This window comes from Neocloeon triangulifer, unplaced genomic scaffold (assembly GCF_031216515.1).
Source record: "Neocloeon triangulifer isolate White Clay Creek 2 clone unplaced genomic scaffold, ASM3121651v1 ptg000009l, whole genome shotgun sequence".
Taxonomy (NCBI): Eukaryota; Metazoa; Arthropoda; class Insecta; order Ephemeroptera; family Baetidae; genus Neocloeon; species Neocloeon triangulifer.
The window spans coordinates 3850691-3876463 of NW_026775551.1; the positions used below are offsets into that span (position 1 = coordinate 3850691).

The 25773-nt window shown below is 35.3% G+C and overlaps 1 protein-coding gene across 1 annotated transcript in view; it reads left to right on the forward strand.

The window, feature by feature from the left end:
• The window catches only part of LOC132195365 (pikachurin), a 97220-nt gene extending 77717 nt beyond the window's left edge, over positions 1 to 19503 (forward strand). The window contains exons 4-13 of the mRNA XM_059617309.1: positions 8731 to 8938; positions 9227 to 9371; positions 9518 to 9707; positions 12958 to 13130; positions 14400 to 14623; positions 14687 to 14915; positions 15252 to 15541; positions 15599 to 15829; positions 15932 to 16035; positions 16388 to 19503. Of these exons, the coding sequence (XP_059473292.1) occupies positions 8731 to 8938; positions 9227 to 9371; positions 9518 to 9707; positions 12958 to 13130; positions 14400 to 14623; positions 14687 to 14915; positions 15252 to 15541; positions 15599 to 15829; positions 15932 to 16035; positions 16388 to 16536 (1943 nt within the window). The 3' untranslated portion in view covers positions 16537 to 19503. The remainder of the gene's footprint in view (positions 1 to 8730; positions 8939 to 9226; positions 9372 to 9517; positions 9708 to 12957; positions 13131 to 14399; positions 14624 to 14686; positions 14916 to 15251; positions 15542 to 15598; positions 15830 to 15931; positions 16036 to 16387) is intronic.
• The last annotated feature ends 6270 nt before the right edge of the window (positions 19504 to 25773 follow it).

Consider the following 25773-nt stretch of genomic DNA (forward strand, 5'->3'; position numbering starts at 1 on the left):
TGGCCGACCATTTAAACAACTCGCTAGTTAGCACAAACTTTCCTTCTCGTTGCACGCCGTGTATTTTAAAATCCGCCGAAACTGGTGCTCTGTAAAAAGTTTATTATTATTAGCGAAAAACGGTGGCAGTTTTTGTCGGATCGCCTGCTGCCAAAACTTTTTTAATATTTGGCCTCTCTTTTAGAATACAAGCAAAATTTAAATACTTTAAATGGAAAAATAAAAAATATATCAAATATTGTTCATTCAAATTTTCAAACTAAATTTACAAAAATGAATAAAAAGTTAAAATTTAAATAACTTTTCTGTTTTTCCATTTGAATACCAATTGGTGTAGTAAATTTTTGATTTTTGATCAGTTCATCATGGCTGTATTTAATTCGATTATAACTTAATTAATTTTATTCTGACATCAAAATATTTTGTTTTTTAATATTTTTCACACAAAAAGTGGAAAATTTGAATGAGGACAGTTTTCCTCGCTAATTATAATTATTGAAATGTTTTCACAAGCAGATTGTATTAATTAATTAACTCTGCGAGGCCTGAGCTAACATTGGCCCAAACATATAATTCATGATTAATCGGAACACAGTCAATAGATTGTTTGTGAAGTTTTTTACTTGTCGCTGCACCCGAGCTTCGGAGGCGACCTGCCGCCTCGCTGTCGACAACAATGCACATTAACAAGGTGTGAGTGGCTGGCGGCCGGCCGGCCGGCCACGGCAATCAGGCCGTGTTCCAAGCAGCTCATCCGTCCTGCTGATTCAATTTATATTCATGGACGTGTGTGCACCCCCGGCCGACGCCGCCCTCATCTACATACTAAATAGGCTAAGTGTTTGATCAGAGCCCCGGCGCAACGGCACTCGCCGTCATTTGCCGTGTCAGCCAATTTGTCGGCTGAATGAAGCGAAATTGTGACGCTTCTTAAATATTGACTCTCTGCCAACGTCACCCGGCGTCTCGCGGATGAGAAAAAAACTCTGAATGATTTCTTCATCTGCAAAGACGACGATTTTTTTTTTTTCAATTCAATTGAGTAAAGCAAAGAATTTTTAATTTATTTTCCTGTTATTCATAAAATAAAATTGCTTTCTGAGTGGAAAATAAAACCTCTCGGCGTATAAAAAAAAAATAATCAAAAATGTTTCTCTCAGACCAGAAATTTTCAGCAGGTTTTTTCTGATTCGATTCATTTTTAATGAATAAATATGTAAAAATTGAACCATTTGCAGCTTGACTTGAGCTCATCATGTTCTCCTCGACATGCTCACTTGCGATAAATTTCGCCTGTGGCTTTCACATTGCGTTTATATCAGGGCCAAAGACAGAGGCCATTAGATCTGATCAAACTTCAGGCCGCTCCGCCTCCGCTCTTATAGTTTGGCCCGGCGTTCAAATAGTTGTTGCGTCTCTCGTCCTACATACGTGGAGACCTTAAAATTGATGGGGCACTTCTGCCCAGCCGCCAGCACTGGCCGAAACAAAAAGAGCGAGACAAGAAGGAACTTTCTTTTATTATTCGGGCAGTTTCTCTTGAGCAGTCTTTGCTCTGGCGATGAGAATCGTCGGTTGGGCACTTTGACTGCTTCTGCGTGCGTCACTCACTCCGCAAAGAGAGACCTTTTGCTGGTGCGTAGGCGGCTCTATTTGAAGCAAAGGCTCAAATTGGAAACCGCGATTCGAGCTCAATCCACCGCTTCATCCACGCAGTTGAGTTTAATTGAACCTTTGCTATCGGTTGATAATTAATTGCTAAACCAAACAAGGCACCAAAGCAATACAAGTTAATTATATTTTTAAGAAGGTTGATTCTGAATAAGTTTTTACCTACAATAATGGAGGTACAAATTTCAAATTGTTTGAAAAAATTTAATATAAACAACAATGCGATGTAACAATTGGACAGATAAAAAACTGCAGTAATAATGATAAAATATTTATTTTGAAAATCAATTACAGAGGAAAAGTTTTTTTAATGAAGTATTTATAATTTTATCTTTTATGACTTCCCAAGTGATACTGTGATATTTCACACCAGGGACAGGTCGCACGTGCAATTTGTTCAGGTAAAATTAACGATACAAATTTTGAAAATTTTTAATTATTAAAAAAGAAAAAGAAGCATAGCCTATTAAGGGCATTATTTTTGAGACATTTTTACTGGTTGAAGAAATTAACACTCGAGGAGTTGATCATGGATGAAAAGAGTTTGGGCTTTTCCTCGTTGTAAAAATTGTTTTCATTCAAAAACCAGTTTCAGTCACGGTCTGCGACCTTATTTCATGGCCAAGAAAATGGAAAAAATCAGCAAAAATCAACAACAATTACATGTTAACATAAAAATTTGAATCTCTAGTTTTAAGATTTGAATATTTATGTTAAAATTTGACCAGAACTGGTACAGCCGTTTTGTATTCGAATAAAAGCAATTTTTAGTTGCAAATTGTGTTTATTGATCTATCACAATGGCAATTGCTGCCCATAACGGGATACATCATTTATACATTCAAAATTATACAAGTTAATATAATTGAGAGAAAAGATGAGAATTATACATACAAATTTACAATAACAAGATACATAACGAAAATAGCAATAATCAAGTTGTTTGGACATTTTTCTTTTTCTTTGGATGATGAAAGCTTGCATTTAGATACTTCCGAATGCCGCTTTCTTTGTTCTTTTTTTGCTCTTACTCCTGGCAAAAAACTGCAGCTCAAATTATGTTTCGTCTTTGATTTTAGCCTCGCAATTCAGGCTTTTATTATTCCAGATCAGTCCTTTTAAATTCTGTTTCAATTTGTGATTTCATTCATTCAGCCTATACTGGTTCAAATATTGCTGCAATAATTTATTTTTTAATGAGGTAATATTTTCATTTAAACACCAACTCTGCTGTAGTGCATTTTTACAGCGAGGAAAAGCCCCATCTCTTCACTTCCCTTTTTTCTGTGCATGAGAATTTGACACGGAGTGAAAGGGTGTCAAAGGCCGTACTAATTTTACTTTCTCTTCGCCATTGTCCCAGGGCAAATCCCCAAACTCATGTGACGTGTCAGGCACGCACCCCTATATTCCGACTCTGTGATTTAGTGCACGCAATCTCGCGTCTCTCTTGCCGAGACGAAGGCGACAGAATGAAGAAAGATGGCTGCCGTAGATACTCGAGCGGACTTAAAACTAGCAAATAGCGGCCCACGCACGCAATTCGCAGCCGAAAGTTTGCAAGGTAATTAAGAGATTCGCGCGTGGGCGACTTTAAAACTGCGTGTAAGGCGGGTGGAGTGAGAGATGATTAGCGTGATTCAAAAGGAACTTTGCGCGCAGTAGTGAACGAGCGAATTTGCATAAAATCTAGATTTTAATCGTCACTCATCTGAAACTCTTGAGTAAATTTAATTAGCCGCGCTAATGTACAACTTGCGATTCCACAGAGCTCAATTAGAGAAATAATGATTCTGCTAAATAGAAATTCCGCTCTTTGGAGGTAAAATTGGAGAAGTATTAACTTTACCGGAGATCACGTATAGTAATCTAAATTGTAGCCGTCGTGATGATTTAGCAAGAGGAGCAGAAACTCACGCCTCATCCAATCTCCTTTTCGCATTTATTATTAAAGCGTCGGATGAAATTTTCCTCTCGACTTTATTACGTGCTCCTGATTCTTTACTACCTCAAAAGAATCTCACTGCTCGGTTGAATGATTAATTTGCTTGTTCAGATCCAAAGAAAAAACCTTCATTTATATTTTTCGTGTCAACTTCCGAGCGTTGAAAAAAAAGTTAGGATTTATGCTCCGCTTTTTTCCCTCTCCCTGTCACTCCAGAGTCCCCGGCCCGTTTCTTTAAGTAAAATGCACTTCTGCTTGAAAGTTTGCTTTGCGAGGGAGGAAGAAGTCGGAAGATTAAATATATTTTTCGGCCACGGCGAGGGTCTCTCGGCATTGATTTTGCCAGCTCGCGTGACTGACTCATTTTCATTTCCCTCCGAAATTCATTCCCGAGAGTCTGCTTTGCTTTTCTCCAAACGAGAATCCTCCCCGAAAGGACGGACGAAAACTCATATGTGCTCAGCGAGTATAGCATTTCGAGAGAGACTCACGCAAATACCAGCTTTTGCTTCTTATACTTGCGGTTCGCAGGTGAATTCGCAAGGTTGAAAAGAAGACGCGCAAGACGTTTCCTCAAGGGAAATTAGACCGCGCATTAATTTTTCGGCAGTTTTCAGCCACTTTGGAAAGTTTGTCAGTCAAACCGGATCGCTGACGCAAAGGTCGCTTGAGGAAGAGCATCAGGAGAATTTCGCAAACTAGAAAAATAAAAAGTTCAAAATGTCTCTAGTGGCCACAGTTGTTTACAAACTTTCCGAAACTCAAAATGGGATCTTTTTTCTAGTTGTTCAGGTTTAATCAGCTTTTTATTTTATAGTTCGGTTAAAATTGGCAATCATGATAATCCTTTTTTATGCTTCTTTTTCAAAAGCTCCAATTCCTTTAAGCGAATTAAATCATTTCAAATCCCCTATTCCGCAATCTAGGCCGGATATATTATTTCTCAATTTAGTCAGAAAATAATCCAAGCTCAGCGAGGAGAAAAAAGTGAGTTCAAATTGAAAGGGCGCGGCCTGTAAGATAAAGGGGATTGTCTCGGCGGAGTACAAATGCATTTTTCCGCCTGAGTAATTGGTGATCCAGCAGCTCTCGGTGGCAGCTGTGAATCATTTCGCAATTTAGCCAAGCCAAGCTAGGTCTGTATCTAATTTCGCAGCCACTCCTCGGCAATCCGTTATTCGCCCCCCTCGAAGCGACTGCAGGGCCATAAGAAAAAAAAATAGAACGAAAGTCGAGTGTGGCCGGGACCCCACCTGTGCTATTTGCTCCCTCGCACTTCTTTTCGCGTCGCACGTAATGACGTGCTCGCCGCGCAGGGGAAGAATGCCGAGGAAAAAATGGCCGGGAATGAGTGCACATTCGTTATGGAAACTGCCCTGGAGAGAACGAGAAAGGCGAAGGGAAGGCTCACTACGATAAGATGGGGCTAGGGCAGGACGGAGGAACTTTTATTGCTCTGCAGCTGCATCGCGTTTTTATGTCAAGCATCTTGTTTGCGCTTTTAAATGGTGGAAACTTTGTGCTTAAATGTCCTGCCTATCTTTTCAATTTTATAAATTTGGTGTGGACTGAGATATAATTATTAAAATGATCCTAGAAAAACAATTAATTGCATTGGAACTGATTATTTATAAATTAAAACAAAAGTACAATTTATAATTTAAATTTTAAAAGATTTTAAAGCGAAATATGAATAAAATTGTTATTTAATTTATGTGATAAAGACAAAAATTAAACTTTTAATATCATTATTTCTACCCCATATTAAGTTATAAGGCGTGATACTGCAGAATAATACTCTGAGCAGGAAAGGAGGGGGAAAAACTACAGAAAAAAAATCACAAAATTCTCAAATTGGCCGAAAACATCCAACTGTCCTCGTTGAAAAGGAGAAAATGAAAAATAAAGAATGTTATTAATAAATAATCTTTGTATGACAAAATTAAAGTGAACCATTGACAGCAGTTTTTGTAGCGCCCAGATGAATTTTAATTTGTGTATAATATTTAAAATTTCACTTTTTGCTCATTAAATTCAGCTTAATTTAAATAAATAAGCTCTGCTCTGAATTTCCGGATAGAGGAAATGAGCTTCCTCCAAAATAATTTGTTTTTCTTTGTTTTATAAAAGTGTATATCATGTTTTTGGTAAAAGGGTGAATAAAATTTTGTACAATTGTCTAAAACTCCCACAGCGCAATCAGAAAATTTACTTGCCGAAACGAATTAAAATAATTGGAAATCTTTAAATAAACATCTTCTGATTCAGTCACAAAATTCACAGCAAAATAGCGATTTTCCCCAAGAACGCTCTTTCCACTCGAATGGACTAGCGTTTGCGTTTTCCAACCCGTCCAACCCGGTTATAAATAATGCATAAATCACGGTGCAGTTCGCGTCAGCAAGAGGTAAATAATTTCACGTGCTTCCGCAGCGCATGCAAATCTCGGCATAAATAAATAGGCGAGCAGCTGCACTTCTACGGCAAGATGCACCTTAATGCGCGCAAACATCATCATTATTTATGCGGGAGACGAAATCTCTCGGTCACGCTTCAGCACTTAACCGATAAGGGTGTGTCCTATTTCGTCTTGAAAGCTGCACAGACCGTCGTGTTCAGGTTATTTGTGCATGAGGGCGAACAAGCATGTAAACCAACGAGAGACGTGTGTGTTTATTTGTGCGCCTGTCTTTATATCTTTAATGGAATTAAGTCGGGCGTCTTTCATCTTTAGCGCTGTTCGCTGCACTCGCGAATAAATTTTCCGCCGTGCTTTGCGTCGAATTTGGCTCTGCGGAGGCGCAATTATGCTAATGGGCCGGCGCAGCAGCATTATTTTGCATGTTTGCCGAGCCAAATCTGCGAGCGAGAACCGACAAACTTTCCCTTGTTGCCTTGCAAAACAGTCCGCGCACGACATTTTGCCCTTTGCCGCTGCGTCGTTTCAAATCCCTCTCTGCATTATAATGACTGGATTAAAAGAATTTGGCACATTTTTAATTCAAATTTTGGACGAATTTCCTAGATTGACCATCTTTTGTCATGGATTATGTGCCCTTTGCCTTTCAGGAATGATAAAAGGATACATTTTCCGAAATAAGTGAATTTTTGGCTTATGACAAAATACTTCCAGTTTTATATAATTAATTAATTAATTTAGTTTTCGTATCAATTAACAACAATTGCAGATAAGGTTTTATTGTTTCTTTCCCTCATCATTTTAATTGAATTAAAAGATACACGCGTTTTACTCCTTGTTTAATTTCAATCTTTAATTTAATAAAATGAAGCTGCATAAAATTTTGCAATCCCTCCTCTGAACATTAAAATTACTACGATTGTTTTACCATTATAACGTTTGTGACAATTTAAAGTTTGACGTTTGCGATCAATTTTAATTAGCGACTCGGCTGACTTGAATCATTTCAACATTCCTAAGCCAAGCGTACGATAAATATCCGCGGAATTTAATTAATCATGTCACCAGTCATGTAATTATGCGATGCGCGGCACCTTCGGGCTAAATTATTCGCCCCCGTCTTTCTTCGCGTGCCGACGTCTTTCCATAATTAAGGGGACACCCGACGAAAATGTCAGCTCAGAATTATAGCCGAGAAGAATGGCCTTTCCGGGTGTTTGCGCAGCTGATAAAAATTTAATAAAGGTGCTCGCTGGAGACTCGTCCTTTCTTCGGATTGGATTTCATCACGTTCATTCGGAATTTGATTGAACCCATTCACTTCTCGTCTCACTTTTGCCGACTCTATGCGTCCGTAAATTATAAAATATGAATGTTCCTCCCGAGAGATTATAAATATAGAATGTTTATTCATTAACAAAGCAAAGCAAACTCTCTGGTGAACAAATTTTGCTTTGTTGTTTGGAACAATTTACTCTTACGATTGTTTGCTTTCTGATTCGGCGTAAATCACTCGGGCAACCAGAATGATTTCGTTATTTTGCGAATGGCTGGCGCTCCTCATTAGCAAAACAGTTCCCTTCCGCTTCCCAGCTTTGCACGGACACGCAATTTGCAAAGCGTGCAAATATATATAATGAAGTGAAACTGACGGCGCTGCGTTTTGGCGAATAAATACGTCCGGCGAGGCCTGTTGGGAGATTTCTGCTGGGCTGGGGATGAGCTTGTTGGCGCTGCGTATGTTCATGTCACAGATTAACGCGTCCGCTCGTAATGCAATCGAGTTTTCCAGAGAATGCTCCGCAGCATTGTATCTACATACAAACCCACTTGCTCAATTTCAATTTGTCTCTTCGAGGGGACCCTCTCTGAAGCTGGCCATGCATTATTTTACTAAAAATATACATTAATTTATTAGGAAAAAAATATTGCAATAAAAAATAAAACTGTCGGTATTATTTTTAGCTATAAACTGATTTATTTGGGACTAAGAACTGTCATTTTTTTTACTAAACTCTAATTTATTTTAATTAATAAAGTATATTTTATTCTTTGAATGGTAAGAATTGAATTGATAATAAGTTTATTAACTTACTAGCATACATTAAAAAATAATAATGCCGAAATAAGGAATTTTGCCCTGGCTCATCTTCTCGTATCAAGTTGCATGCAAATTTGGACACTCAACGTGTTATTGCCACCCAGCTCTGATTGCGAGCCGGCCCGCGTTGAGAGTTTCTGGTCCATGCAAAAGGACTCGGTTTTCCTTTCATTCTCACTCACCCTTCTCACCAACTCGACTCTTCGCAGTCAGAACAAACAACGTTAATATCGAATTGAGATTCACCCGCGCCAGTCTCCTCTTCACGGACGCATTAAAGCATTATTTGGAGAGCGAGACAGAGAGCGGGCCCATTTGTGCGAGCTTTTGTTTTCGGCCCAAGTTTGCGATTGGCGGTTAGGCTGCTTTCAGCCGTGACAGCCATTTAGCTAATGAATTATCGCTGAGGCAGACGGAATAATAAGACATTGGAGACGCTGGAATGCGGTGGGAGGGCCATTCATTTTCAAAAACGTTTGTTTTGGCCGCCACAGATATGAGATATACACTAATTTGCATACAAATGAATAAATAATTTTTATTTTTATATTAATCGAACATTTTTTTTTAATTAAAATTTATTATCTGTTTCAGACACTCTGGAAGCGCCGCGCATCGCACGTTTCTCTGGCCAGAGCTTCTTGGCCTTTCCCGCCCTGAGGGGGGCCTACAAAGATGTGCAGGTGACTCTGGAGTTCAAACCTGAGACCACCGACGGCGTCCTCCTGCTGGCCGCCGAGAGGGACGACATGGCCGGTGACTTTCTGGCTCTCGTGCTCGTCGACTCTTTCCTTGAATTCAGGTAATTTGCATCAATTATCTGGAGCTCTGTGTTCTTTCAAAATCACTATTGCAGAATTAGAAATAGATATTAGGCAACTCGCACGACATATATGCTAAACAGGTTGCGTTTTGAGGATGCGTTATTAGAGGAACAATAAGATGAATTTATAAATTATTGCTGAAAAACAGAGCCGTTTCTTACCAAAATAATAAAATTCATAATTTTTTTCATAGAAAATTGGAAATAAAATTTTTATTTCTTGCTGCAATAATTTGTAAAATCGAAACAATTTGACATTTCACGCAGATTTGACTGTGGGTCCGGGGAAGGCGGCGTTCGATCGCCCGAGCCAGTGCTGCTCAACCAGTGGAACAAACTGACGCTCTACAGGCACAGGTGGGACGCGTGGCTGCAGCTGAACGGCGGAAAACACGTCCAGGGAAGATCAAAGGTGACTGCCCACGTTTTGTGCCTGTTAAAAATACATGAATGTGATGCACACTTTTATTCGGGGCTCTCCCTCTTAGCAGCCTGGAGGCCCCTATACTTTTCCACCTGAAATGACACACGAGCCAACTAACGTTTGAACTCGCGCAGGGTCTGTTTTCACGCATCACTTTCCGCGAGCCGCTCTTCGTGGGCGGGCCTGGCAACACGACCGGGCTGGCGGCCAAACTGGGTGCCTCGGAGGGCTTCAGGGGCTGCATAAGACACCTGGAGCTCAACGACCATGTCTATGGGTTCGGACTCGCGCCCCTCGGCGACGCATCACAAGGATTTGATATTGGTGAGTGCATAATCTATTAAATAATTTTAATAATTTTATTTAGTATCAATTTTATCTAGTTTCTTTTTTAAATTGAATTTTTAACCATAATTAAATCGCATTTTAATATATTTTATTCATTTATTACGAAATTAAATTGGTTTTTACAATAAAAATTTAAATTAATTTACATCTGTTTTTAAACAATGTTCATTGAGATTTTTGTAGATATAAATTCTTAATAGTTCATAAAATAATAGAAAGTAATTTATTAGAAATTAATAAAAAATTATTGCTGTAGGCTCTAAAAATATCTGTCAAAATTTGACAATAATAAAGATATGATGATTTTAATAAGTTTTTTTTAGCTAAATATAAATCAATTACTGTGTAATATTAATATTTATTACATAAAATTTTTCATTGAGCAATGAAAATACAGAAAACTTCCAAGAACTCAATATCGTTTGGCACTATTAACCCTAGTCACTGGTTTGGAAAATTGCTACGAAATAGAGCAAGAAGGTATCAATTTGAAATCTGCTTCTTCCAGAATGAGCTTCTATTGCTCATCCTCAATGTGCTTCTTTGCAATTTCCACGCGAATGAAATTCATCCTTCCCATAACATGTAAATATGCAAACCCATCTGCCCTCGAATCCATATTGACATGCATGAAGTCGGCGCACGTTTGATTTCATCTGCTCACAGCAGAATAATTCAAATGGAAGGTGAGAATCGCGGCAGGTGCTCGCCGTCGGCACAGATAGCGCGAGGGAGGCAACGGGGCGCCAATATTCATATAGCTGGGCGCCATTCCTGCCAACGTATTGAATTCGCAAGTGGGTCTTAAATCGCTCTCGACGCGCAAAACACACGGCCTGCCATTGTGAGTCGATGGATGATGAATGTGCGAGCAGATTTATAGAAAAAAAGTTTGCTTTTTGCAAGCATTGAATATTGTCAAGTACATTGTTTTAACGATCCATTATTTGTTTTGCGATTCCTGGTTGCCTAGGAAATCGTCAAGTATCAATTTAATGACGCAATTTTACTTATAAAAATAGAGAAACATGGCGCTTAAATATTGAATAATTTTTTACTTCCATAATGTTTGTAAATGCTTTCTTGTATTTAAACACTCACGTCACACCTACTAAATTCTGCAGGATCCAACAAATACAAAATTGCATCTGTGCTCAAAGTAATTAATAACAATATTTAAAGCTATACAAAAAAAAATAAAAATAAAAATAAATTAAAAACTTCATTATGCTGACTCAAAAGTGTCATTCTTACTTAGTAAAAAGTTGTATAAAACTATTATTTTTAATTAAATAATGTTGAAAATTATAAAAATGTCAAAAAAGATTTAATATTATGATAAATAAAATAAACATTTATTTTATTCTGCGATAGTAAAAAATTTAATTTTAAATTTATTTGTATTATCCTTTTTACAAAAGCTGACGTGAATGATAACAAACTTTAAGGATTAGATCAATGTGCTGTAAGTTCTTAAGCAATCATGATTAATGATTTTTAACAATAATCAGTGTTGTCAACTTTAATTAAAACTTGATTCTATAAATTCATTGCAAACTTTGCAATTAATTTAAACGAGTTGAATTGAACGTTGAAAGGAAATCCTCGAGGGTTGCGAGCGACGAGTATTTTCTCTTCGCACAATAATCATGGTCGTCACCAGAGTGCCTTTCTGATGATGACGATGTCCTCATGTATAATAAGATCTCCAGAGAGCGCCGAGGCAATTTCACTCGCAGTCGTCGTCGTCGGTCGTTAATACGCACGTTGAACGTTCCATTCTATTTCTGCCGCGAGCGATGGCGATGGGAGACGCATTAAAATAATCACGCGCCACATTCGCCGAGAGGCAAAACTCGCTTTGACTCTCTTTAATGCAGGCCTGGTTGGATGGATTTATTTGGCTCATCGCGATAACACGCAGCCGAGCCCAATATTCTCGAGAGGATTTGCCAATCTGAGAGTGACTCTCGCGCCAAGTGCCCCCGCCGACGTCTGAGCTGACAATCCTCCCAAGGATATACATTGCCGTTGATTCCTCTCCAGACGCTCTTTACCATGTGTTAAAAGATTTTTCGCAATATAAACTCACAATCAGTCGGAAAAAGCTGCACAAACTTTTAGAACAATCTAAATGGTTGGTGAATAGAGCTAAAAATTGCCTTCTTGGAAGACTTCTTTTATTTTAAGATTGATTTCTTTCTGAATATAATTATTATTATTTATTCTTATATAAAAAAAATTAGCGCTTTTTTTTAAAAAAGAGTTGAATTTTTTTAATTTCCTTGTTTTGCATGAGACATTAAAACGGAAAATAATAATTATTAATTAAAAATAGCTTTTTCTGGTGATATAAATTAGACGAACGGTTAAAATATTTCAAAAAATTTATGTGAGCCTTGTATTTTAATTATATTTACTTTTTTTTATTAAATTGTCCAACGGGAATAGTTTGAGTCGACTCACAGGTGCTTACGTTTGTAATTTGCCACTGGCAGCTCTATTTAGGGCGGCCCTCTCGTATTTCAGGCCAGATGGAAAAGGAGGCGAGAGAACGCCGGTTTTAATTTCGCGTTGTGTCCTCGAGTGGCTCGAGTAATTAACGCCTTTGGCTGCGGCCCCGTGTCTGTCCTGTGCGTCTACGGCCTCACATATTTTAACCATTTTGAGGCACCGCGCGCGCTCTCTAATGAAGCCTCGTCGCGCACCAAAACCCAGCCAGAATCGGGCCGTTTTTTTCAGCAACGCAGCTAATTCGTCGCCACTTTTCCGTTTTCTCCAGAGGAGTGAAGGTGGATTAATTTGTGGAAAAAAGTGGTTCAGATTTCTTCTTTTTGTGATGTAAACGGTCGGCGTCTTCAGCGTTGCAATTTCAATTTGAATATTTTTGCATAATCGTGCAGGAAGTTATAGAATTATACAATTAAGGGCGCGTTTTTTTTTTTAGAATTGAAAAATTTTATCCACTGGTTTATTTCTCCAGTTTGATTTTGTATTATGAATTTATTGTATTGAGGGATTTTTATTTGGTTGTTTTCCTGGGATCGAATTGCTTTGAACGTGGAAGAGAAAATACAAATCAGACTAAATTATATCAACCAATAATTCACACAATGTTAATTTAAATTATTTAATTGCTGATTTTCTCATTGAAATATATTTAATTTAATTCTCCACTTTTTTGGTACATTTATTGCAGATTTAAAAACGTTTTTCTTTGTTGCAGAGGAGTGCAGTTCGGACGCGTGCAGTCGTTTGACTTGTCAACACGGCGGCAAATGCGTTTCCACGGGCGAAATAATTGCGACCTCTTCATTGGGTGCAACTGCTGTGGACGCGTCCTGCCTTTGTCCGCTTGGCTATACAGGCACCTACTGCGAACAGCGACTTGAACTACAAGTGAGTGTTTTATTTTATAATTTATATTGTTAAACATTGTTAAAATGAATTATCATCTCTAATAACAATCTCATTAATGAAAACGTGTACATTTTCAATTATCCAACTTAAAAAATCGCCTTTTTCTTTTGGTATAGCTCAGAATTTGAAAATAATACAGTATAAAATTTTATATTTGAGAAATAATTATTATACGAAAAATTTTGCGCATTATAAGTAAATTAAAAATTCATATTTCACAAAATAATGCTTTTTACATATTTGCTTTCGTTAAATTTTGTTTGAATCATTAAACTGCAATAATAAAAAAATATTTTATTCCAGTTAATTATTTTCAATCAGCATTTGTACTCCAACCACCATGAGTCTTAAAAGCATGAGTGGAAGTGACTTAAAATTTGGCGGTTTTTATTTCTTAATCGGTACAGTTGAAAAAATTATGTAGAAAAACAGTCCAATCTCCAATTGGTAGAGTCCTGCACACTGCTTATGTTCTTCAGGGAGAGCTACTTTTATCTCTCTTCCGAAGTTTCCATTGTTTGGAACAAACAGCATAGATAGCTGAGTAGAGAGGGTGTGCGGTTTTGTTTCGCAACCACAAAACGGGTCGAACGTAATCGAAAAAGTTGCACCGAAGACGGATTATCGCGGCAACTTGCTCATCTCTCCATAGAGATGATTTGCTTAGGAAATGGGTAAAGCTAAAGCCTGCGCGTACTTAACTTATAACTTCTAAAGAGCAGAGCAAAGTCTGTCTGGCGAAAACCTTTTTGCACAATTTGGCTTACAAAGTTTTCTTGAATATTGCTTAGAAGAGGAGTTTACAGTGTTTATTATGGAATTTTATATGAAGGTTAAATGTACAATAAATTCAAAAAATTGATTTTTATTTAAATTGAAATTATTTACACTAACCATAAGTGCACTGCTATTAGTTCAAAACAGTGCAAAAGTATATAAGTCTGATTAACGCTGAATAAAATGAGAATAAATAAAATAAGAGTATTTAAAAATTTCTAGTTTCTTGAATTATTACATCTTCAAATTTTAATTATTATAAATCGTTATAATACAATTATTGGTAAAATATTCTGCAGGCCATATGATAATTGTGAATAAAAATAAAAATAATGTATCAATATTATTATTATTATTGTAATTTTTATAATAAAATAATTTCTAGTATTCTACAATTACTGGATATTATGAAATTTATTGCAAAAGTCCCACATTGAAAGCGTTTTTAATTCAATTAAAACTTTTTTGCAGGTGCCATCTTTTAACGGCTCCAGTTTCCTGCGTTACGAAGGTTTGGGCAGCAGCGCCCTTTCCTGGCTGGAAATCCGGCTGGTCTTCAAGCCGGAATCGGCCGACGGCCTGCTGTTGTACAACGGCGGCCGCGCCGACGGCGTCGGCGACTTCGCGTCCCTGGCCCTCGTGGGCGGCCACCTCGAGTTCACCTTTGACCTGGGCACCGGTCCGGCCACAGTGAGGCAAGTGTTGCGTTTTTTGCACGCAGAAAAGGCGCAGATATATATTTAAAGTGGTGCCCTTAGGAGCAGGACTGTGGTTAGTCTTCACTCGTGGCACGAGGTGCTGGTCTCGAGAACCGGCCGCTCCGCCTGGCTCCAATTAGACACGCAGCCACCGAGTCACGCTTCTTCCCCCGGGGCCTTCACTCAACTCATGTTGGCGCAGAGCTTGTACGTCGGCGGCGTCCCCAGTCTCGAGATTGTTTCGCCCAAAGCCAAGGCCAGATCCTCATTTGTCGGCTGCATTCAAAAGGTTTGCTTTGAATTAAACAAGATAAAGAGAATTCAAAATTAGATACTTATTTGCATATTTTGAACGTCATAAATTGTTATTTATTTATTAAATTATATTTTATAGGTGGAAAGTAAATTGAACGACCACTTTTTTCATTAAATTGTGTGTTAGTTTCATATTTCTTATGTAAAAAAAACACATAAAACTTTATTTTAATCCCAAATGCAAATTTATTATTGTTGTTTATTTGCCCAAATTGTTGGAATATCACATTTTTTATTAAACTGCTATTCATAAACAGCAGAAGGAGCCCTTTTTTTTATAAAGTTTATGGAAATTTGTTCTCATTTCTAGTTGGAAATCAACTCGAGGCCTATTAGACTCCTCGCCTCGGCACTGTCCGGCATGAATGTGGTCAATTGTGCACATCCCTGCTCCACCAGGCCGTGCGCCAACGGTGGCCACTGCATTCCTGACCACGAGTTCTTCTACTGCGAATGCCCAAAAGGCTTCAAGGACGTCCACTGCGGCACTCCTGCAGGGAAAGTGGAAGAAATCGCCATCGAAACAACACTGAACGAGCCCATTCCGCAGTTCACTGGCCACTCGTACTTGCACTTCACTGACCAGGAGACAATTAAAAGGTTTTAATATTTTTCTTTTAAAATTATTATCATTTAAAATTATTAAAATTTATTTAGGATTGTCAGCAACAAGCTGAACATCAACATCAGGTTCAGGACGCAATCGTCGGGAGGTCTGCTGTTGTGGTCAGGTCGGAGGAGTGAATCCAGCGGAGGGGACAGTCTGGCCCTCGGAGTCAGGGCTGGGATGCTCGAACTGCGCTACAACCTGGGAAGTGGGGAAGTGCTGCTTGTGTACAACTTCTCGAGGGTGGATGACGGTCTCTGGCACAGGGTCAAAGCCCTAAGGTTAGTTTTAATAATCTTGATAAACATTTAAGAATATGATTTTCATCTCTAAATTGCGTTCAGTGCTTAACAAATATTAAAACAAAAAATTACTAATTTCAGAAATGAACAGGAGGGTGCTTTGATTGTTGACAATGGGCCAATGGTCACTCAGAGATCACCAGGACGGCTCCGGCAACTTAATACTGACACTGGACTTTACATAGGTAATTATTAAAAATATTTTATGTTTTTTATTATTTATTATTCCAATTTTTATTTCTCATTAATAGAAATTCAAAAAGAAAAACGGGACTTTAATAGCAAAATAAATAAATTGCACTTTCTCGTCTTAATTTGTGTGAAATTAAACTTGAAACAATACAATATTATAAAAAAATCACCTGCTTTTTTAATTATTTAAATTTTAACAAAATGCAACCTGCCTGACATTCTTGTGTAGATGTTGCATAAGTCTCACTTTTCAAGGCGTTTCTTGGAAACATTGGATAAATTTATGTTAATTAATTTGCAAATATTATTTACCTTGATAACTAAGAAAACTGCAAATTTTCAAAGGTGGTGTCGAGGAGCCGTCACGGCTACCAGCGAGCCAGTCGTGGCCAGGATTTGTGGGATGCGTGTCCGACTTCACGTTGGACGGCGACTATCACGTGCCGTTGGTGCACGGCGCCGCGTCTGGCCGAAATATTGAGCACTGCGAGTAGGCGACCGACAGCTTTGTCAGCACCACTCACGCCTTCATGAACTGTTCACGTCGTCGGCTATGTTAAATATATCATTACAAGTATAATTAGCTCAGGAGCTTATACAACTTGCGAGACACACACACACAAACACACGTTCACCAAAATTAGTGACGATTTTGCGATTAGGGAAAGTTGCTGGAATATGATTAGGCGTGACTCTCGGTTTTAGAAGAAGAAGAAAATGTTTCACACAGACACACACACTCTTCCACACAAGAAACACGCGCACTCTAAGTAAAAAGAACAAAAAAAGTGCACTCGTCGTTGATTTTGATGTAATGAACCTTTTTAAGTTATAGGCAAGGAAAGGAGCTGAATGTTGTGAATTAATTAGAAAATGCATTTTAAGGCATGCCAGCAGCTCTTTTCCTTTCAAAACTACAGTCAATTCGAGCTTGATGGAAATTCCAAAGAAAAATATTAATAGTGTATAAAGGATTATCCACGTTGGGCTCATTTTTTTCAAAACAAATTCAGTTGTTTTTTCTAACAAAAAAGGAAGAGAAATAACACACTGAGCAAATTGGCCTAAAAGTTTTTGTTTCTTCAAGCGAAGCATTTTATTTATGGTGCATTTTAATTGTTTCTAGTACAAACAAATCACGTTTACTTTTCTCAGATACATATTTGCGCTTTCCTCATTATTTATATTCCATACAGATTCATGTGCAGGAAAAAAATGCTTATTTACGAAATACACAAAGGCTAAAGGAATTTTCAGGTTTTTGCATTTTCAACAGAGATATGACAATTAGTGACACGTGACGATTTTGAGTAATTTAGCAGCGACTTTGTACAATAATTCAAAACGTCCTTTTTGAAGAGAAGTGGATCGAGCGCGATTTAGTTCGTAGGAGTGTGCTTTTGTCAAGGTATCTCATCGTCAGATATTATATCAAACTAGTGGAAACTAAGAAATGGACCGCCGCAGTGTCGAATGAAAACCAAGAGAGCAAAAATTGTGCGTACATGCTGCTTTTTTGTTGCATAGAATATTGAGCTATAACAAGTTGCAGGAATTCCCTCGCGTCTGTGACTTTCCGTAAAACTAAATTTCAGGAAGAAAAAAAAGAGGCAAAGACGCGTGAGAGTATAAAAATTAAATTAAAAACCTTAAATGTATTGCACTATTCTCGATAATGGACTGAATTAGTAGGTACAAAAATTGGCAAAGGTATCAATTTGAAATTTCATAGCAATTGAAGATAAAACGAAAGTGAATTTGCTGACTTTGAACTTTATTTCTGGATGAATATTTGTTTACAAAAGTTTCCCCAGTATATTAAACCTGAGATAGCCTCTTTCAATGAATAAATGTATACCAAAAAAAAAAGGAATTTATCAAGCAAGACCACTGTTCATTACACCCGACCTATAATCAAATCATGTATCACACACTTATCAGATAATATATTATTAAAGGCGAATTCTGTTGTATATGTTGGAAAAAATAATGAGTTAAAGATTGTGTAAATATTTATTAATAGAAAAATTATAAACAGCGTAATAGGAAAGATGAGTGAAAGAGCATGTAATGAAAGAGTGAAAGAGTGAAAGTTGAAATAAATATTATGTAATAAAATCATAGAGTGTATGTACGCATTTTGTGCTTGGAAAAACATATCATTTTGGCGAAGAGCGGGAAATTATCACTCTGTATTATGTGACTGCCTGCGTGAGAAAATATTACGATGAATAAATAATAAGTTCGCGCTTTGCTGCAGTTTTCTCGATTGGGGCTCGGTAGAAAAATCTGTGCGTCTTGGGACCAGACAAATTACGGCAACAGAGACGAGCAATAAAACACGTAAAAATTATTGCTGAGTTTTAAAAACGGAAATTAATAAACGAGCCCCAAATTGCAGAGTTGGCGGGAACGGAATCGGTTAATTGTGAGAATTTTCGAAGAAAAAAATCTGAAATTTAAAAAAAAAACTGATTTCAAATCTTGGCGGAAGTGTGAGAACATACGAAATTCCTACAAAGTGAACTTTTCTCTGGAAACATACAAGAGCAATTTTCAGAAAGCATATCAGCACACAGTTTTTATGATCTCTCTTTTTGCATCAGGCAAATTTTCCGAAAACTGTGCAAAAAATATGCGCATCACTTGTAAACGGAAAGAGATTTTGAACTGTATAAATTGAATACCAAAATTTGGTGCAGAATTTTTCAGAAATGGAATGAATAAAAATATGTTATTCAGCAACAAAAACCTGTAAAAAAGTAATACATTTTTATGTACGTCAAAATATAGATCTCACACAGTCTCACATTATTTATGACAAGTCAAATGTTTTTATTTTTAAAGCAGGCGCAAGAACACACTGCTCTCTGGTAAATTATATAAAAATGCTCTCTCTGCCTTAAATATATCAACTGTTGTGTCTCATTATTTATTGCCATAAACTTTTCAAATGGTGTGTAAAAAATGAGCATTGAAGTAAAAAAAAATCATCAACTCCGTGAAATTCACTCTGTTTTGACCGAGACGTAGCTGTTGTAAAATGACATTATTTATTTTCTTCAATACACTGAGATGAAAGAAAAAAACATGTATAAAAAAAACCCACCCACAGTCTAGCTCGTGAAAATGAACTTTTTTTGTTTGGCTCCACCTCCACCTTTAACTAAATCGAACTATATGTAGATTTTAACAACACAAAATTGTACTGTTTACGCACTGAAGGGGCATAAAACAGGCAACTGTATAATAATTATTGATTACAATCCATTGTCAGTGCAGGTGTATTTAGTTTATGGAATAACTATTAATGTACTTTCTTTTTATATTTTTTATGGCATGAGCATAATTATATATTCTTGGAAAAATATCAACTTTTTTCTGGGATTTGTTTTGAAATGATGTGTATCTAAATTACAACATAACTGTTTGCCACTTTTACTTTCGTGTACATTGTGGAGTGAGCTAAATGTAATAAATTTTTATACACAAAATAATGATTGTTTTTGTATTGACTCTTTTTTAAACTCACTTTCGCACATATAATAATTAATAAAGATGAATTTTTAAAACAATTCGAGAGATAACTTTTGACGATATTAACAATGGCAAGAGATTTTTTTTTAAATTAACAATTTCAACTAGTAAATAATTTGTATAAAAATTTGAATTCAATTTTTGTTAATTTTTTGCAAATTTTATATTTTGCGTGTTAAAATGTGTATCTCGCTCTTTGCTTCCTCCCAGGACGCCTAATTAAGTTTAACCCATTAATTCAAACTCTTTGTTGACCGGAGAGGTGTCGCGCCTATTCATCCTCGAACCTCCACAATGTCCAGTGGGGGCTATTTATAGTTGAGGTTGGCGACCTTTTAGTACGGAATTATTTCAAACCCAGAATAAGATGGAAATGCCCTCAAGGTGTACCGAAATTTAGTCAGGACTGGCTCAGCAGCTGCTAGTGGACAGGGAGTGCCTTGTTAGAAAGCCTGAAAGAAGCATATATTTTATTTTTTAAATTGCAAATAAATAGCAAAGAACGAGATGAGTTTAATTTTTTGCTATATTTGGTCGACTAAAACCAAACAGTCAAAGATTTTACAAAAATCGCAAATAAATAGCAAACTACGAGACGAGTTTAATTTTTTGCTATAATTTTCACTGTGGTTGCTATATTTGGAAGACTAAAATCAAAGAGTCAAAGATTATAAAAAAATCGCAAATAAATAGCAAACTACGAGACGAGTTTAATTTTTTGCTATATTTTTCACTGTGGTTGCTATATTTGGAAGACTAAAATCAAAGAGTCAAAGATTATAAAAAAATCGCAAATAAATAGCAAACTACGAGACGAGTTTAATTTTTTGCTATATTTTTCACTGTGGTTGCTATATTTGGAAGACTAAAATCAAAGAGTCAAAGATTATAAAAAAATCGCAAATAAATAGCAAACTACGAGACGAGTTTAATTTTTTGCTATAATTTTCACTGTGGTTGCTATATTTGGAAGACTAAAATCAAAGAGTCAAAGATTATAAAAAAATCGCAAATAAATAGCAAACTACGAGACGAGTTTAATTTTTTGCTATATTTTTCACTGTGGTTGCTATATTTGGAAGACTAAAATCAAAGTGTCAAAGATTTTACAAAAATCGCAAATAAATAGCAAACTACGAGACGAGTTTAATTTTTTGCTATATTTTTCACTGTGGTTGCTATATTTGGAAGACTAAAATCAAACAGTCAAAGATTTTACAAAAATCGCAAATAAATAGCAAACTACGAGACGAGTTTAATTTTTTGCTATATTTTTCACTGTGGTTGCTATATTTGGAAGACTAAAATCAAACAGTCAAAGATTTTACAAAAATCGCAAATAAATAGCAAACTACGAGACGAGTTTAATTTTTTGCTATATTTTTCACTGTGGTTGCTATATTTGGAAGACTAAAATCAAACAGTCAAAGATTTTACAAAAATCGCAAATAAATAGCAAACTACGAGACGAGTTTAATTTTTTGCTATATTTTTCACTGTGGTTGCTATATTTGGAAGACTAAAATCAAACAGTCAAAGATTTTACAAAAATCGCAAATAAATAGCAAACTACGAGACGAGTTTAATTTTTTGCTATATTTGGAAGACTAAAACCAAACAGTCGAAGATTTTACAAAAATCGCAAATAAATAGCAAACTACGAGACGAGTTTAATTTTTTGCTATATTTTTCACTGTGGTTGCTATATTTGGAAGACTAAAATCAAACAGTCAAAGATTTTACAAAAATCGCAAATAAATAGCAAACTACGAGACGAGTTTAATTTTTTGCTATATTTGGAAGACTAAAACCAAACAGTCAAAGATTTTACAAAAATCGCAAATAAATAGCAAACTACGAGACGAGTTTAATTTTTTGCTATATTTTTCACTGTGGTTGCTATATTTGGAAGACTAAAACCAAACAGTCGAAGATTTTACAAAAATCGCAAATAAATAGCAAACTACGAGACGAGTTTAATTTTTTGCTATATTTGGAAGACTAAAACCAAACAGTCAAAGATTTTACAAAAATCGCAAATAAATAGCAAACTACGAGACGAGTTTAATTTTTTGCTATATTTTTCACTGTGGTTGCTATATTTGGAAGACTAAAACCAAACAGTCGAAGATTTAACAAAAATCGCAAATAAATAGCAAACTACGAGACGAGTTTAATTTTTTGCTATATTTGGAAGACTAAAACCAAACAGTCAAAGATTTTACAAAAATCGCAAATAAATAGCAAACTACGAGACGAGTTTAATTTTTTGCTATATTTGGAAGACTAAAACCAAACAGTCAAAGATTTTACAAAAATCGCAAATAAATAGCAAACTACGAGACGAGTTTAATTTTTTGCTATATTTTTCACTGTGGTTGCTATATTTGGTCGACTAAAACCAAACAGTCGAAGATTTTACAAAAATCGCAAATAAATAGCAAACTACGAGACGAGTTTAATTTTTTGCTATATTTGGTCGACTAAAACCAAACAGTCAAAGATTTTACAAAAATCGCAAATAAATAGCAAACTACGAGACGAGTTTAATTTTTTGCTATAATTTTCACTGTGGTTGCTATATTTGGAAGACTAAAATCAAAGAGTCGAAGATTATAAAAAAATCGCAAATAAATAGCAAACTACGAGACGAGTTTAATTTTTTGCTATAATTTTCACTGTGGTTGCTATATTTGGAAGACTAAAATCAAAGAGTCGAAGTTTTTACAAAAATCGCAAATAAATAGCAAACTACGAGACGAGTTTTATTTTTTGCAATATTTGGTCGACTAAAATCAAAGAGTCGAAGATTATAAAAAAATCGCAAATAAATAGCAAACTACGAGACGAGTTTAATTTTTTGCTATAATTTTCACTGTGGTTGCTATATTTGGAAGACTAAAATCAAAGAGTCGAAGTTTTTACAAAAATCGCAAATAAATAGCAAACTACGAGACGAGTTTTATTTTTTGCAATATTTGGTCGACTAAAATCAAAGAGTCGAAGATTATAAAAAAATCGCAAATAAATAGCAAACTACGAGACGAGTTTAATTTTTTGCTATATTTGGTCGACTAAAACCAAACAGTCAAATATTTTACAAAAATCGCAAATAAATAGCAAACTACGAGACGAGTTTAATTTTTTGCTATAATTTTCACTGTGGTTGCTATATTTGGAAGACTAAAATCAAAGAGTCGAAGATTATAAAAAAATCGCAAATAAATAGCAAACTACGAGACGAGTTTAATTTTTTGCTATAATTTTCACTGTGGTTGCTATATTTGGAAGACTAAAATCAAAGAGTCGAAGATTATAAAAAAATCGCAAATAAATAGCAAACTACGAGACGAGTTTAATTTTTTGCTATATTTGGTCGACTAAAACCAAACAGTCAAATATTTTACAAAAATCGCAAATAAATAGCAAACTACGAGACGAGTTTAATTTTTTGCTATAATTTTCACTGTGGTTGCTATATTTGGAAGACTAAAATCAAAGAGTCGAAGATTATAAAAAAATCGCAAATAAATAGCAAACTACGAGACGAGTTTAATTTTTTGCTATATTTGGTCGACTAAAACCAAACAGTCAAATATTTTACAAAAATCGCAAATAAATAGCAAACTACGAGACGAGTTTAATTTTTTGCTATAATTTTCACTGTGGTTGCTATATTTGGCAGACTAAAATCAAAGAGTCGAAGATTATAAAAAAATCGCAAATAAATAGCAAACTACGAGACGAGTTTAATTTTTTGCTATATTTGGTCGACTAAAACCAAACAGTCAAATATTTTACAAAAATCGCAAATAAATAGCAAACTACGAGACGAGTTTAATTTTTTGCTATAATTTTCACTGTGGTTGCTATATTTGGAAGACTAAAATCAAAGAGTCGAAGATTATAAAAAAATCGCAAATAAATAGCAAACTACGAGACGAGTTTAATTTTTTGCTATATTTGGTCGACTAAAACCAAACAGTCAAATATTTTACAAAAATCGCAAATAAATAGCAAACTACGAGACGAGTTTAATTTTTTGCTATAATTTTCACTGTGGTTGCTATATTTGGCAGACTAAAATCAAAGAGTCGAAGATTATAAAAAAATCGCAAATAAATAGCAAACTACGAGACGAGTTTAATTTTTTGCTATATTTGGTCGACTAAAACCAAACAGTCAAATATTTTACAAAAATCGCAAATAAATAGCAAACTACGAGACGAGTTTAATTTTTTGCTATAATTTTCACTGTGGTTGCTATATTTGGCAGACTAAAATCAAAGAGTCGAAGATTATAAAAAAATCGCAAATAAATAGCAAACTACGAGACGAGTTTAATTTTTTGCTATAATTTTCACTGTGGTTGCTATATTTGGAAGACTAAAATCAAAGAGTCGAAGTTTTTACAAAAATCGCAAATAAATAGCAAACTACGAGACGAGTTTAATTTTTTGCTATATTTTTCACTGTGGTTTCTATATTTGGAAGACTAAAACCAAACAGTCAAAGATTTTACAAAAATCGCAAATAAATAGCAAACTACGAGACGAGTTAAATTTTTTGCTATCTTTTTCACTGTGGTTGCTATATTTGGAAGACTAAAATCAAAGAGTCGAAGATTATAAACAAATCGCAAATAAATAGCAAACTACGAGACGAGTTTAATTTTTTGCTATATTTGGTCGACTAAAACCAAACAGTCAAATATTTTACAAAAATCGCAAATAAATAGCAAACTACGAGACGAGTTTAATTTTTTGCTATAATTTTCACTGTGGTTGCTATATTTGGAAGACTAAAATCAAAGAGTCGAAGATTATAAAAAAATCGCAAATAAATAGCAAACTACGAGACGAGTTTAATTTTTTGCTATAATTTTCACTGTGGTTGCTATATTTGGAAGACTAAAATCAAAGAGTCGAAGTTTTTACAAAAATCGCAAATAAATAGCAAACTACGAGACGAGTTTTATTTTTTGCTATAATTTTCACTGTGGTTGCTATATTTGGAAGACTAAAATCAAAGAGTCGAAGTTTTTACAAAAATCGCAAATAAATAGCAAACTACGAGACGAGTTTTATTTTTTGCAATATTTGGTCGACTAAAATCAAAGAGTCGAAGATTATAAAAAAATCGCAAATAAATAGCAAACTACGAGACGAGTTTAATTTTTTGCTATAATTTTCACTGTGGTTGCTATATTTGGAAGACTAAAATCAAAGAGTCGAAGTTTTTACAAAAATCGCAAATAAATAGCAAACTACGAGACGAGTTTTATTTTTTGCAATATTTGGTCGACTAAAATCAAAGAGTCGAAGATTATAAAAAAATCGCAAATAAATAGCAAACTACGAGACGAGTTTAATTTTTTGCTATATTTGGTCGACTAAAACCAAACAGTCAAATATTTTACAAAAATCGCAAATAAATAGCAAACTACGAGACGAGTTTAATTTTTTGCTATAATTTTCACTGTGGTTGCTATATTTGGAAGACTAAAATCAAAGAGTCGAAGATTATAAAAAAATCGCAAATAAATAGCAAACTACGAGACGAGTTTAATTTTTTGCTATAATTTTCACTGTGGTTGCTATATTTGGAAGACTAAAATCAAAGAGTCGAAGATTATAAAAAAATCGCAAATAAATAGCAAACTACGAGACAAGTTTAATTTTTTGCTATAATTTTCACTGTGGTTGCTATATTTGGAAGACTAAAATCAAAGAGTCGAAGATTATAAAAAAATCGCAAATAAATAGCAAACTACGAGACGAGTTTAATTTTTTGCTATATTTGGTCGACTAAAACCAAACAGTCAAATATTTTACAAAAATCGCAAATAAATAGCAAACTACGAGACGAGTTTAATTTTTTGCTATATTTGGTCGACTAAAACCAAACAGTCAAATATTTTACAAAAATCGCAAATAAATAGCAAACTACGAGACGAGTTTAATTTTTTGCTATAATTTTCACTGTGGTTGCTATATTTGGCAGACTAAAATCAAAGAGTCGAAGATTATAAAAAAATCGCAAATAAATAGCAAACTACGAGACGAGTTTAATTTTTTGCTATATTTGGTCGACTAAAACCAAACAGTCAAATATTTTACAAAAATCGCAAATAAATAGCAAACTACGAGACGAGTTTAATTTTTTGCTATAATTTTCACTGTGGTTGCTATATT